This window comes from Sceloporus occidentalis, unplaced genomic scaffold (assembly GCF_023333645.1).
Source record: "Sceloporus occidentalis isolate IW3139 unplaced genomic scaffold, rSceOcc1.0.p SCAF_4, whole genome shotgun sequence".
Lineage (NCBI taxonomy): Eukaryota > Metazoa > Chordata > Lepidosauria > Squamata > Phrynosomatidae > Sceloporus > Sceloporus occidentalis.
In genome coordinates, this window is record NW_028316984.1 from 152,364,554 (window position 1) to 152,380,107 (window position 15,554).

At 40.2% G+C, this 15,554-nt stretch overlaps 1 protein-coding gene and 1 long non-coding RNA gene across 6 annotated transcripts in view; one reads left to right on the plus strand and one right to left on the minus strand.

Moving 5' to 3' along the window:
• LOC149314863 (RNA helicase aquarius) overlaps positions 1–5,985 on the plus strand; it is an 82,386-nt gene extending 76,401 nt beyond the window's left edge. For 2 of the 4 annotated variants that reach the window (XM_089522024.1, XM_089522027.1), the window contains 4 exons: positions 69–154; positions 1,219–1,393; positions 1,535–1,648; positions 5,722–5,985. In XM_089522024.1, coding sequence (XP_089378150.1) covers positions 69–154; positions 1,219–1,393; positions 1,535–1,648; positions 5,722–5,985 — 639 coding nt within the window. The remainder of the gene's footprint in view (positions 1–68; positions 155–1,218; positions 1,394–1,534; positions 1,649–5,721) is intronic. The other 2 variants (XM_089522025.1, XM_089522028.1) reach the window with 1 other exon arrangement.
• Positions 1–15,554, minus strand: part of LOC149314864 (uncharacterized) — a 31,255-nt gene that overhangs the window by 3,629 nt on the left and 12,072 nt on the right. The window contains exon 1 of one of the 2 annotated variants that reach the window (XR_016280980.1): positions 5,523–5,789. The exons of the other annotated variant lie outside the window; for it this stretch is intronic. This is a non-coding gene — a long non-coding RNA (uncharacterized LOC149314864). Of the gene's footprint in view, positions 1–5,522; positions 5,790–15,554 lie in introns of those variants that run through there. 2 annotated transcript variants of the gene reach the window in all.

The following is a 15,554-nucleotide window of genomic DNA, read 5'->3' on the forward strand; positions in this document are numbered from 1 at the left end:
ACCAAAGTGTTCTTTTGAAATCTGACTGAGGTACCAGTGAATTAATGGGCTCTCAATGTTTCCATTAGGTGACAACTGTAGATAGATTTCAAGGTCAGCAGAATGATTATATAATCCTTTCACTTGTGCGGACCAAAGCAGTTGGACACTTGAGGTATGTAATAATGTGTTTTCTTATGGGTCACCATCCAGACCTACCATGAATGGAGTGGTTGTGAGCACGGAGCTCAGTAGAATCCCTTTTATCCCCCAGTGAAGCATTGTGGGGATTTGGGTGCATGCCTCCCATTCAGTGTTCTTCTCTGTGCACTGATCATAAGGAAAGAAGGATTTATGTGTGCATTGGAGCTGGATTTTGTACAAACACTTCTAAGATGTGTCATTGGACTCCTTGGAAGTTTTCTTTTTTTGTGAGTACGTACTGAATTTTGCTGTGTTTTTAAAATATATTTATTGAGTTTTAATACATTATATACAGTAAGAGTATGCAACACAAAGCAGAAGGGAAAATTAATACAGTAATAATAAAAAATACTATAGAATTCCATCTTGCATTATTACATATGTCACAATTAAATAATTTTAGTGTTAAGTCTCATCTTCTTGAAAACTTTCGTGATTAAAACCCTCCATGCTTCCATTAATTTATGTTCTGGAATTGCATGCATATAAGGCAGAGCGGACACACATAGACTACACTGTTGCATTGTAGCAGTCACTTCTAGCTGCTATATTTTTTGTCAGTTCCATCCCCCTCCAACCCCCCAATTTTGTTTTGTTTTGTTTTGGGGACGTTTGAGGGAATGACCCCTGCATTTCTGGGTGGTTTTCAGGTAAAAGGTTCAGGTAAAAGATCCAAATCAATGGATTTTTCAAACCTGGTGGTAACAAAGGAATCTAAGGAGCTGCGAAATAGTGTTTAGCCCCACTAGTCCATGCCAAATAAAGGGATCCTGTGAGTTTTAGCAGATTTGTCACAATAACACACTTTAAAAATATTAATCAATTATTAATATACCAGCTATTAATCAGCTTTAAAATATTGATCAACTACACTTTTTGCAGTTAGAGGGAGGAAACTGTATACTTTGATTATATTACTTAAATTGTTGAAGAAGGTTTCATTGTAAGCAACTATAAGAACATTTTACTTATTAACAGTGTGCCAATTTCTCTCCCCCCCCCCTTTTTTTTCTTTCTTTTTTTTTTTTTTTGAAGGGATGTCCGGCGTTTGGTGGTTGCAATGTCAAGAGCCAGACTTGGGCTTTATATATTTGCAAGAGTATCACTATTCCAGAACTGCTTTGAGCTAACTCCAGCATTCAGCCAGCTGACCGCTCGTCCTCTCCAACTGTATATTATCCCCACAGAGTATTTTCCCACAACACGGCAGGTATGACCAGCTAAACTGAATTATAGAAAAAGAATGTGATGATGATTCCAGTATAATAATTTAAACTGCCTATTTTATCCAAGTGTTCTTGTACTGGTTTTCTTGTAGACCTCTCTAAACAGCACCTGTTTTCCCCCCTAGAATGGAGAACATCCATCTCATCAAGTCCATGTTATAAAGAATATGCCTCAGATGGCCAATTTTGTGTACAACATGTATATGCATATGATACAAAGTACACGTCAACACAGGCAGGTATGGAACTCTGACAGTTGGGAAAATACTGTTTTAAAGTAAATGCACTGTGTTGAATCACTTTTAATTATTTCTTATAACAAAATGAGTTTATATAGATGTATTAAAATATTTAGTTAAGGAAAATATGTTTTAATAGGCCTTGACTGAGGTTTTTGTCTTTTGAGCAATTTGTAAAGTGGTGTTTCTGAAGTGTGTTGTACGTAACAATTAACTTGGGACCTTTAGCACTAAGGCCCGAAACAGAGGGGTGAAAAAAGCCAGCTTCTGCGTGGCTTGGTGCCATGGTGTTTACATGATCCACACACCCAACCTGCGCCAAAGCTGTGCCCGGGCACCTAAGGAAGCCCAAATTCGGCCCAGGAAGGAGTGGATCTTTTCTGTTCCTTGCTGCAGTCCATTTGGGATTGCGACTGGGGCCAGATTGGGGCCATGCACGTGTGGTTGCTGCGGCCCTGGCACGAATGGCACTGGCGTGGCCCCAATCTCCCCCTTTTGGGTGGTCTGTTTCACCCCTAAGAATACTTATTCAGCATAATAATTTCAAGCTTTTTTAAAAAAATAAAAGTGGTTGGTAAGGGAAGGATGTATAGCATATGCCTACTAGAACTACTTGCATAATAGGCTTTAGGAAGGAATTAGGCAAATTCATAGAGGTTAGAATTGTCAGTGTCTTTTGGTCATGATGCCCAAATAGATTCAAAGGTAACATGCTTCTGAATAGAATTATGTGGAAGGAGCATGACAAGAAGAAGGCAATTCATGCTTTCCTTTTGGCTTCCCAGGCTCATCTGGTTGGCTACTATGGCAAGTAGGATTCTGAACTAAATAACTCTGGGTGGGCAAACAGCACCCTGCAGTCCATGTGCTCCCACCTATGGAAATTGCACATCCACCAAATAAATGTTTGCTCTGATTCTCTGAACCACTTAACAGCCCAAAACCCTAGGGACCAAAGACTTGTCGAGTTTAGTATTGCTTGAATTTGTAGGTTACCCTCAGTTGCGGTTTTGTAGGAAAAGGCAGAATATAAATAAATTTAATCACACCATCATCTTAATTATTTCAATCACAAAGTAGCCTACCACATACTTACACTAAGATGTGCTTAATCAAAAATGGAATCAAAGTGTTCCTAGTTCCTTCTGCTATTTTGCTGGAGGAGGAGCAGGAGTGGAACAAACAAGCCCAGGGGAAATGAGGCGCATTCATATCAGCAATCCTTACATTAATATTATTTGACAATAACAACCCTATATGCATGTTATCCCTGGACAGAAGGCATGTGTGAGTATGGGTAAATAGGCTGCACTACTGGTCTAATACTTTTGAAATCCACACAAACAGTCAAACACACAACATACTCAGAAGCAAAGCCAGGTAGTTTTTACAGGTTTCAAAGACTCTCAATGAGGGAGAGGGTATGCAGGTTGATACTACTGAATATCCTGTAACAAGACTTTAAGGCTAGAACAGACAGCCCAAAAAAGCCCGCTTTCAGGCATCATAGGCACTGCGTTTAGACGCCGCATGTCCCAATGATGCCAGGAAGCCAGCTTGAAGTTGCCTAGCTGTGTGTGGCTTCATGGCGCTCTGGCAGTGGGGCATTTACACGCCACTAGAACATCATGAAGACGCCATGGCGGGGCAGAAAAAGCCAACCTTTCCCTGGGCAAAAAGGAGTGGATCTTTGCCACTCCTTTTTGGCCGGCTTCAAGGTGGATTGGGATCAAGGTGTGTGGTTACTGCAGCCCCAATCTGTCTTCCAACCATCTGTTTCACCTCTTATTTTATTGATTTGCTGCAAGTGAATTCTAGATTCTGTTAAAACAGGTTTGTTAAAATGAGTTTGTACTCCAATAAGTGATTATTCTGAAGAGATAGCTCCATATCCATTTTACACGCAAACACTAACTATAGTCACTTTTGTATAGAATACTTTTGTGAGCCCAAATTCATGGATAGTTCCATAGACTTGCAGCAAATTATTTGGTGTGTTTTCTCCATGGTATTCTTTAAGATGTTATTTTTAGCCTGATATTAGTCGAGGGTTACAAAAAGAATTGAATGACAGTAATCATGCATGGATAAAAATTGTACCAGCTGCATCGCAGAAGGAGCCTTAGTTTGTATCCGGAAGCATTAGACCTATATTATGCCAAGGACAAAGGAATCCCTAATTTGAGAATTCAGATTTTCTGAATATCTGTAATTAGTCTCCCCCCCCCCCCCAAAAAAAAAAATCATTTTGGCACAGATTACAAGTTCTAGATGTAGTAATTTCAAAGTTTGAGTTTCTTTCTCCCAGTTGGCTGATGAAACATCAAATCTTTCTGTGTGTGGCTGAGATAGGATCTTGATTGCATGCTTGAACCCCAATGTGCAAGAGCATGTTCGGAAGATGCAATGGGTGACGGAGCCACCAGTATCAAAACCAATGAGCCTATATCCTTTTCAGCAAAAGGAGAAGGAAAGTGGGAAGAGAGCATATAATGTTGCTGAGAGAGACTGTTTTTTGCTTAAATAAATAAACACAATAAAGTTATTTAACCCCCCCCCCCCCCCGCCCAAGATAATCTTCAAGGAGTCTGTTTGAATTTTATGAGCTTTTCTCTCAAGAGCTGCAGACATGGAATCTGTTCTGTGATGCTCCCTCTTTTCCCATGCCACTATTCCCTTAACATGAAAGCCAAGAAACATAGAGTTTCCTGAGTCAGAAATTCTACATACAATAAAGAGAAAAGAAAGAGGAAGTGTGAAAACATTTCCCCTAGTCTCAGCAGATTGAATTGCAGGGAGAATTGAACATCTGAAGAGATTTATAGTGATACCCCTGCAGGAATAACATGACTGGGAATGTCATGGGAATGTTTACATGAAAACAAGTCCTATTTCATTTAAGGATTGTGCTGTGGGAATGTGCTGTCTGTAGGGTTAATCCTCAGACCAAACATTATGTTTTCAAAAGTAATATGATAATTACATGAATTTTTTTTAAATGTGTGGTAATTCATGGTTTATTTACCATCCATAATTCAAAATGAGCCTTTAAAAATAGTGTTTGATAAGTCACAGTGTTTTCTTTAAGCATTTAACTTTTCAACAGTGCTTTAAATTATTGGCAGTCTTCCAGTTATGGAATCCCTCCAGAAATTACTGATGTTATCTTAAAATTAGAACAGTCAGCTTCCATATCTTTGGATTCTTTATCCACAGAGTCAACCATCCACGGCTTGAAAATATCCATATACAGTGGAACCTCGCCATACGCGAGGGATCCGTTCCGGATCCCGCCGCGTATGGCGATTTCCGCCTATGCTCGAGCCCCATTGTAAACAATGGGGCTCGTGCACGGCGGCGCGGAGGTGCGCGGGGCGCAATGGGCGCGTGCGCCCATTCAACTGAATGGGACGCGCCGCCCCTTCTGCCCCGCACGCCCAGCGGCTTGAGCGCGTACGCTCAAAGCCGCTTAAAAAAAGTCCGCGTATGCTGAGGCCCCACTGTGTGTATATATATATATGTATATGTATGTATATGTGTGTGTGTGTGTGTGTGTGTGTGTGTGTATGTGTGTGTGTATATATATATATATATATATATATATATATATATTCCATAAAGCAAACCTTGATTTTGCCATTTTATATAACTGACAACATTTTACTATGCCATTGCATTAAATGGGACTTGAGCATCCATGGGCTTCTCTATCCACAGAGGGTCCTGGAACCAAATACCAGTGGATGCCAAAGGCTCACTGTAGTAATAACTGTAGGCAAGAAGAGTGCAGGGAATTCCTTATAAGAAGCATCTTAATCTCAGTCCAATTGCTAGATCTGCTGAATCAATGAAATATACTTAAATGTTGACTTACCATTCAATAGTTGATTCAATCAGTTTCCTCTAGTTGGGACAAACAATTGGATTTAGGCCTCTGATTTTACAGGCAAATTTGTTTGGTTTTGAAGTTTTTGATTTAATATGCTTAATTTGCTGAGTTTGACAAGTGTGAGTCTGTTCTTGAATAAATCCCCAAACATATTCATAGAATGTTCTGACATTTTTCTTTTTAGCAGGATTTATTGCCCCCTCCGGCATTGATTGAAGAAAATGAAACACGTCGCTCTCAAGTAAGTGAAATAGTTCCAAGCAGGGAAGCTGAGATGGAAACAGAAGATGAAATCAAAAGCACCCCAGTAGAAATGGTGGAAGAGAAAGTTTTGGAAGAGAAACAAAACACAGGAGAAGAGGAAGAGGAGCATCGGAAAATGCCTGAGCATCCAGGAAGAGATAGTGATAGTGAAGATAGTGAAACAGAGGAACCTGCTGAAAAATGAACATTGGTCTTTCAAGCAAAAGTCTGAAAAACGAGTATATATTAAAATTGCTGTGCAACAGTGACCAGTGCTGTGTGTATCCACTCACTAGTTAAGTGGGCCAGACGTCTAAATGTTAATGATGCTTGAAGTATCATTTCTTCATAGCAAGTAACAAGTAAAATGTATGAAGTGAACCATTAACATGGTTGTAAACAAAAGACTGTAAGTGGAATTTCATTTTATATTTTTTATATGTACATGATGTATTTAGTAAAACAGTTTTAATCTATTCGTTTGTATCCTTTTCTTGTACTGTAAAAACTTGTCCAGTTTTTTTTTCTAAATTTCTTATATTTTCTGTGATGAAAATTGCTAACTGTATGTCAGGAGTTCCCAACCTGGGGGTCACGCGACCCTTTTGCGGGGGTCGCCAGGTTGGGAATCCCGCCGGCACCGTGCAGGGAAAAGGGGAGGGGGCGGGGCTCCCTCCTCTTTCCCTTCTCCCTGCGAGTGCTGGCCCTCGCAAGGAGAAGGGGATGGGGGCGGGGCCGCCTCCTGCTCCTTGCCTCCCTTCCTGTGGCTTCCAGACAGCCACGGGGAGGAAGGGAAGCGGGTGGGGGTTGCCTCCTTCTCTCCCTTCCTGCGGCTGCCAGACAGCCGCGGGGAGGAAGGGACGATCGGGGCTGCCTCCTCCTTTTCTCCCTGTGGCTGCCAGGCAACCATGGGGGGAAGGGGACGGGACTCTAAGCCCCAGAGGCCTTTGCGGCCGGAAGTCCTGCCCCTTCTCCCCTGGTGGCCTCCCTAATTGGTTGGGAGGCTGGGAAGGGGCGGAACCTCCGGCCGCAAAGCCTGCTGGGGCATGTAGGCGGCTGGAAATCCCGCCCCTTCCTGGCCTCCCAACTTATCAGGGGGGCCACGGGCAGGACTTTCCTCCCCAAAGGGGGTCGTGGCCCAACAAAGGTTGGGAACCGCTGCTGTATGTCTTCACAAAACAGTGGGGAGTGGATTTAACACCTGCTTTCTGCAGGCAAAAGAGCTTTGTTCAAAGAGAGATCCTGCTTCCCAGTTTTGAATGATCCCCTGTGCAGCATAGTTTATTTCATCAACAATGTCCTACAACCCTCACTATTGCATTTTTAAGTGCCTGCTGTAGAGAGGAGAGGTAGTGATGTCCCATTTTGCTAAGCCAGTTTTGTACACAATCTGGATTCAACCCAAGATCATGTGATAAAACCATTTTAATTGTACCATTCCAAGCAATTGCTTTCGTTTGAATGGTTTTCATGTTTGTTTTTAAATTCCGTGTAAATTGAAATGTCAGCAACATAGGAAGAAAGCTAGACTTGGCATCCTTTCCTGCCAGCCAGTAATTCCTTTTAATTTGGAAAAGCATTCAGTAATAGTATACTGCACCTGTGTTCTGAAGTAGTGTATTCTAGGAATCATTTTATCATATGTGCTACTGCTGTTTGTAACTAAAGTCATATGACTCAAGTAATTAGCTTTGCACTAAAGTATTCTACTGAGTCAGAACTACTTTAAAATGCACTGTTTGTATCTTTATACTGGCCTTAATTCAGTAAATCTCATACATGCATAAGCATCAAGGTTTTGAGGAGTATAAGAGCTCTGCAAATGTTTGACTTGTAGCCACTAGGAATAACTATGTCAAGTGTAAAGATAAAAACATTTATAGTACAAGATAAATGTTGATTTCCTATGCAACTCTCACATTATTGGCAAGACAAACTAAAAAACTAGCAAGGAACTAAGACAGTCACACACAAACATCCAGAAATTTCTGCTAAATATTAAGTAGTTTCAAACTGTTACCCTAAAAAGTGGGGAGGGGAGTTGGGGGTCCTCACCAGCAGTGTCAGCATCTCCTTCAAATCTGGGAGAAATTACAGCTCAAACGGAGGCCTGTGAGAGGAGAGTAACGTTGAGGATCTTTTCATCTGCGTACACTAGTACTAACTGCAGAGAGACTCCAGTTTCAATAAATAGAAGGGTTTTTATTTAGAAATGTGCAAGGGTGCACACAAACTTATAAAACTAATTCCACCTTAAGAACCATACAAGGCTGACAGAAAGAAAAATGTGGGATGGATAGTCAGGAATCAGGATTTAAAGAGGCGATAATTACCAGTCCTGAAGAGGGGACCATGGAAAACCAAGGGTGGCTCAGACAACATCTTGAGGGAGCTACACAGAGAGTGAGAAAGGGGACCTTCTGTGCACACACATTGTGAGCAAAATGGCTATGCCTGGGGTGAGCATTTATATCCTGTTTTATATCCTGGAGGAATACTTGATGTTACCATACAGTGTAATAAAGGCTTTGATGATCTTCCCATGGAATTGATGGAAGGGGCTGGATTGATCTCTTTTAACCCTGGAGTGATAAAACATTGATTGGATTTGAGACAATCTCTGGATAGTTTGACAGGAAGGATGAATAGGGACACAACATGGGTGAGGTGGAAGGTCTTTTGCCATGAGACTCTCCACTGCGAGAGGAAATACAAAGAGCCAGGGGAGGGAGGAGTGATGAGCAAACCCATTTATTGTTTATATTAGTACCATCTAGATCTCTTGCAGTCAGGGCTCCTTACACATGTAATTTGCTAGTTTACACAACTCATTGCGACCCCTTAAAACATGCCTTACATTAGATATTAATTATGAATCCCCATATCCAGCAAGCAGTATGCTAACAAAACATGCATCCTTTTATACATTTCCAGATTTACAATTTGTAGAAGTTAATTTGGCATATAGTTTTATGACATTAAAGCAATCAATTAGTTTCTTTCCACACTTGATTATCAACTGCACTTCACATTTTTATTGCCCAGACTATATATGCACTGATAAATGGTTGCTTTGCAAAAAGTAGACATCACTGAAAGAGCATGAAGTCTTCACATTAAATTGTTTTGCTTCTCACAGTATGGCTATTTGTGATAACGTGCATACTAAAATGTGAAGTGCCCTCCTGGGAGATAAATGTGTGAAGATGTTTAGACATTTTATAGCTGTATCATATGTGCTAACCAGTACCTGAAGAACAGTTTTTTAAAAACAGAAACAACTGGTCTATATGTCTGTCATCATGGTATTCATACTGTGGACAACTATGCAGCATCCAGGTGAAAAGCTCTCTAATAATAAAAGCTTTGGCACTTCAGTCCTTACTGGAGATAAATGTGACAGGCTCTGCCCATTTATCAGCTATGAATTCCTGAATTACCAGGCTGCAACATTAGAGTAGTCCTGCTATGCATCGTGAGACGCTTCAGCATCCTGCTGCTTAAATTTGACATCTCTATGTTGTCAAGAGAACTATTTTTAGACTGTTGGTCTGGGGGCATGGAATGTTTATTAATTACTTTAAAGGGAAAGGAATGGGCTATAGGGAGGGTGCTATGTTTTAGCATTTCAGATACTGTTCCAGTTGCAGGGCAGACTCTGTTTAGGGGACTATTTTTTAAGTGTTAGTGCAACACCAACAAATGCCCTAACAATCTGATAATGCAACACCAAGAGTATAGAGCTCTTCAGCTATAGATAGGCTGTTCCTTCCTATTGGTTAGGCTGGCTAGGGTTGCTGGGACCTACAGTCCAAAGTCTGGAGAGCTGCATAATTCCCACCCTTGTTATACTCAAAGATTTTTTAAGTAACACACAGAGGACCTTTGGTAGTTGCTGCGTCTTGGTTCCAGGACCTCCCATGTATACCAAAATCAGCGCATGTTCAAGTCCGATTAAATACAGTGGCATAGTAAAATGGTGTCCCTTATATAAAATGACAAAAATCAAGATTTGTTTTCTGGAATGTATATATTTTTTGAATATTTTCAAACTGGATGCTTGAATCCATGGATAAAGAATCTGTGGTTATGGACAACTGACTGTATGTATATACTTCAGCCTTTATCTTTCTTGGTGTACATATTTTCATAATCCTCACTATCTCCAACACAGTTGTAGATAAAGAGAACAGAACCTTGTGTAGTTAACTGAACATTTGATTTTGAGGGGATAGGTAATAAATTTGACCTTCAAATCCAACACTGTTCTAAAACGTCACTGTGGTGTCTTAATTTTCTTCTGTATATCTGAATAGTTGAATGGCAGATGTTTAATTCTTAGAAAGCTAATGAAAGCCTGGCCTTCATTGAGGAGATGTGCTATAGGCTGGCTTGTCCTTTGAAAAGCTTTTTTTAAACACTTGATAACATGATGGGCAGTTTGCTAGTCAACTTGAGTGACCTTTTTGACTGTTTAATGACTAGAGTTCTGAACATGTTTAGCTATGAATATATACTTATTTTGATATATCTATGAAGACTGCTTATATAATTCTCACATCCTGGTTCAAATTATATTTCTTAGAAGTGAATCCTAGTGAATCTAATCTTTCCAGTTATTTGATTGAATGGGCAACTAATAACCATAAGTAGCGATCATACATAATAGCTGATTCCTGAGTTCAGGAAACTTTATGTCCTCTGTGGGTAGGGCAGCATTTAGTCAAAGGCATGAGGAATGTGCCCTATTGATCCCTCTAGATCTTTCAGTAGCCTGTGGTACTTCAGCTGTAAAACCTGTCAGACATTCCTGGGGGGCTACTTTTAGATTAGTGTCCACTAGTTGTAGCCAAATGAGGCATAAAATTCTGGTTACAAATTAAAACAATGATTTGACTTTCAAAGCATTTAAATGCTTAGGACCTATAGATTCACAGAGTTCCAGTGGAAAATGCATCCACATTTGTCAGGGGTGCATTCATTTTGAACATAACTGTGCTGACCCTTGAGAAAACAAACATTTAAAAAATAAGAATTATTTTTAAAAATCCATATTTAAGTACTATCTTTATTGGGACCAAATGAAATACTACAAAGGTTTGTCCAGCCTTTCATAGAATGTGGGTTGATCCTGATAGATATTGTAGAATTGCTATTTTAGTTGTGGGTCTTAAAATAATTCAAGTTATAATTATATATTTGATAAAAAGTTTTTTTAAATTATGTACTTAGAATTCATGATCAATATATAGATAGCAAAGTTTAGCCAGAATTCATTTCTAGCAATATGATGCATAGTGATAATGTACATTTCCTCCCATTGTTCTCATTTTCATGAGAAGAAACAGATTTTTCAATGTTCAGCTAATGCATCTAAGGCTGGTATGTGTGTTCTTTTGATCCCAGTGCAACCTGTGTAGCTTACAGTTGAATGAAAAGACAAGAGGGTTAGGAAAATGGTCTAATCCACTGTTAACTCTCCCTCTGACCCTTTAAAGAGAAGTCACTTTGTCACAGTGAGTGAACTTGACCTTTCAAATGCTGCCACAGTGTGCTTATAACCTGAGAATGTACAGTCAGTTTGACAATAGTCTGCTGGGTTGGGGAGGGGGGAGGTTCAGTTATGATAGCCAGCTAGTCACTTGCATTATTCTTGAACTCAAGGCATTCCATGATGGGTAGTAATGAGAGAGTAAACAATTTAAATTGTTGGAAGTTGATGCTCCCTATTTTATCTCCAGCTTACCTTCATATTTTTAGCACTGTATATACTGTGCCTTCATCTCTCCTCAATTACAAACTCAGGTCAAATTTCATTGGTAAGCCATTTGTCCTAAATTACTCCCTACTCATACAACATTCACCCACTGGCAGCCTGGCAGCCTAAACTGCAATAAAAAGAGGCGTTGAGGACAGCTGCTTGTTCTGACTCATCTCCTCTCCCAGCCTTAGTATAAAGAGATGTGTATGCATATAAAATTTTAACATGAAGCAAGAAAATTTACCAATGCATAAATAATATCAGAAATATTAGTAAGGAAACTCTAGGAACTGTGTGAAGGTGAAGGCCCTCCAAATGGTCTGGACCTCAACTCCCAGAAGCTCCAGCCAGCTTGGCCAGCCATCAGGAATTCTGGGAGCTGAAGTCCCAAATATCCAGAGGACCAAAGTTTGGGAACCACTGATAGTGCTTTAACATTTCTGTATTGTTCAAATGGGAAAATTTGCATTTTTATTTACTAGGCAGGGAAATGTCCACAGCATTGTCACACATTTGTCACACATTGTATCTGCTGGGGTTTGGTTCCAGGACCCCCGCTCTCCTGTGGATACCAAAATCCGTGGATGCTCAAGTCTCATTAAATGCAATGGCATGGAGAAATGGTGTCCCATATATAAAATGGCAAAATCAAGGTTTACTTTTGGAATTTATATATTTTTTTTGAATATTTTCAAGCTGTGGAGGGTTGAATCCGTGGAGTCATGTAGCTCCAACTCTAAGGGGTTTATCACACTAGGGAGATCATGTTGAAAAATGAGGCTTAAACTAGATTTAAATTTTAAAAAACCTGCAAATGCAGGAAGTTTATCTGAAGACATCGCCGTTAAAGTGAATTAACATGAAGTTAAATGGAGGTAACGCAGAGAAAACTGGCAACTTTTTACTTTCGGAACTTCCCAAAAGTAAAAAGCTGCCAGTTTTATCTGCTTTACGTTTGGTTTAACTTTGCATTATTTCACTTTGGGGGTCATTATGTTTTGCAGTTTTAAAAAAATTAAAATCTAGTTTAAATCTCGTTTTTCAGTGGGATCTCTATTGTGAACTCTATAAATTTTAAAATTTCTGGGTAGGAATCTGCTGACGGTTTGCACTGAAAAATAGAGGGCATTAAGAGTTAAATAACAGAAAGAGGTATTTTATTTGGAGCCATACTTTTGGACTCCCTGAGGAAATATGATGTTGTGGATGACAGGTTTTAAAGGTCCTGACAGAATAGAGTAAGGCAGAGGACCCAGATTTAGTTGAGAATTCAGATTTACTCAAAGCTAGCTGTCCCCAGTGGAATTCCCATTCCATCAGAACTGAAGCATCGAACCAAAGAAAATGGTTACCTTTATAGGAAAACAGACAAAGAAAACTCATCTTCATCACCTCATTGGGCATTTCACACTCCAAACATATAAATTTCCAGCAATTATAGCCCAGATACATGAATACATTTAAATATACTTTAAAATACATTTGGCTACACCCCACTGCCCCGTATCAGCTATGTTGGCACTCAGAGGCCCTTGTGCCAGTGAAATTACATTCTCTATCTTTTTACTAAGGCTCTTTGTTCCCTTTAGGCGCCTGGATAAACGCTTCACCTTGAACATCTCTACATCTGGCCCCCTTCTACATTCCACTCTCCAAGAAGCCTCTATTCTAAACTGCATGTACTTTGGTTCACTCTCATCTTTTATTTCATCTATATATACATATTGACTCTTGCATATTACCAAACATTGATATTTGGGTTTGTCCACCTCACATACAGATGTAAACATGCTTTGGATTACACACTTCAAATCCTGCATCACAGGTTGTGATGTGTAACTTAATGAGTCAAGCCTATGGTGTGCACTTTCTCCAGGTCTAGTAAAGGCAATACTAGATGGATCACTAAATCTTACTTGGTATAAGGGAGATCACTATGTTTTAATGCAGTCAAAACACTATTTGAAATCACAAAATAGCATACTAACTGAGCCGCTTTAATTTGGATTTTAAATTAGGTTACATAGGTTTAGAATAATATTGCAAAGCTAATTTTGCTATACATCTATAGGGCTTACTGCATTCATACTACCTGTCAAATGTGCACTGGGCACTATTCCTTTGTCTTATAGGCGTTTATAAAGAATGTCTAGACTTTTCTCCATGACCTTGCAGCAAAACCTTCCTGGGAACTCAGCCATGCTGACAAATACAAACAATTTTCTAAGCTCTTGATTTAGAAAAGAAAAGGCTAGAATATCATCCTACTGTACATTCTCATTTCAATATTTAAAAAAGAGAGAGAGCAGGTTTAGGTACATGCTGAAGTATTACTCCCTGTTGTGACCAAGATTCACAGTTCTTTAACCTCCTTTGTGCTATTTTATAGTATATGGATTGTGAAGGAGGAAGTCTAAACTTGCCCTTTCTGCTGACAAACGTGCGTGTCTGTGTACTCTTGATTCTTCTCCCAGTGTAAGTGACTTTTGGCAACAGCCTCCTAGAAAAGTACTGCAAGGAAGCCTATTTTGTTGTTGTTGTTGTTGTTGTTGCTGTGTCCCTTAAAGAATTTTCCTACTTACAGTGATCCGAAGGTGAACAGAACCTATCATGGGGTTTTCTTGGCAAGTTTCATCACAGAGGTTTTGCCATTGCCTTCCCCTGAGGCTGAGATAGTGTGATTTGCCCAAGGTCACCCAGTGGGTTTCATGCCGTAGCCAGGATTCAAACCCTGGAGTCCAGAGTTATAGTCCAAGGCTCAAACCACTACACTACATGTAAAAGCCCTATTTTTGGCTTTCAGTTGCTGGCACATGGTCAAAATCAATGTTAAATTTTCCTCAGTATGTTTCAAGACACCCTAAATTCCAAACTTTTTTTTTTTTTTACCTTCAGATGTGTGTGTTAGGAGGTGGGAATTATTTACAGAATTATGCTGTCTTTGTGCAGTGGAAATTATTGTTTTAACAGTCAGTTAATGAATCACAGAATCATAGAGTTGGAAGAGACTACAAGGGCCATCCAGTCCAACCCTCTGCCTTGCAGGAACTCTCAATGAAAGCATCCGTAACAAATGGCCATCCAGCCTCTGTTTAAAGACCTCCAAGGAAGGAGACTCCACCGCTCCTCGAAGGAGTGGGTTCCACTGTTAAACAGCTCTTACAGTCAGGAAGTTCGTCCTAATGTTGAGGTGGAATCTCTTTTCCTGGAGCTTGCATCCATTGTTCTGGGGCTTAGTCTCTGGAACAGCAGAAAACAAGCTAGCTCCCTCAATATGACATCCCTTCAAATATTTAAACAGGGCTATCATATCACCTCTTAATCTTCTCTTCTACAGCTAAACATCCCCAGCTCCCTAAGTCGTTCCTCATAGGCATGGTTTCCAGGCCCTTCACCATTTTAGTCGTCTTCCTTTGGACATCCTCCAGTTTCTCAACATCCTTTTTAAATTGTGGTGCCCAGAACTGGGCACAGTATTCCAAGTGGGGCTTGACCAAAGCAGAATACAGTGGCATTATTACTTCCCTTGATCTAGACCCTATACTTCTATTGATGCAGCCTAGAATCGCATTAGCCTTTTTAGCTGCCGCATCACATCATTGACTCATGTTCAACTTATGATCTACTTGGACTCTTAGATTCCTTTCAGATGTAGCCTCCTTAAGCCAGATGTCCCCCATCCCATATCTGTGCATCTTGACTCATCCTTGCAGCTATCATCTCATGTAGATGCGATGGCTAGGAGTGCTTGGTACCAGCTTCGGCTGATACGCCAACTGTGTCCCTACCTGGACCGAAAGGACCTTGAAACAGTGGTACACGCGCTGGTAATCTCTCATTTAGATTTCTGCAGTGCGCTCTACATGGGGCTACCTTTGTACCAGGTTCAGGTTCGGAAGCCTCAATTAGTCCAAAATGCAGCAGCCAGATTGGTCACTGGAACATCCAGGTCAGACCATATAACACCTGTTTTAAATCTCTACACTGGCTGCCAATTAGCTTCCAGGCGCAAT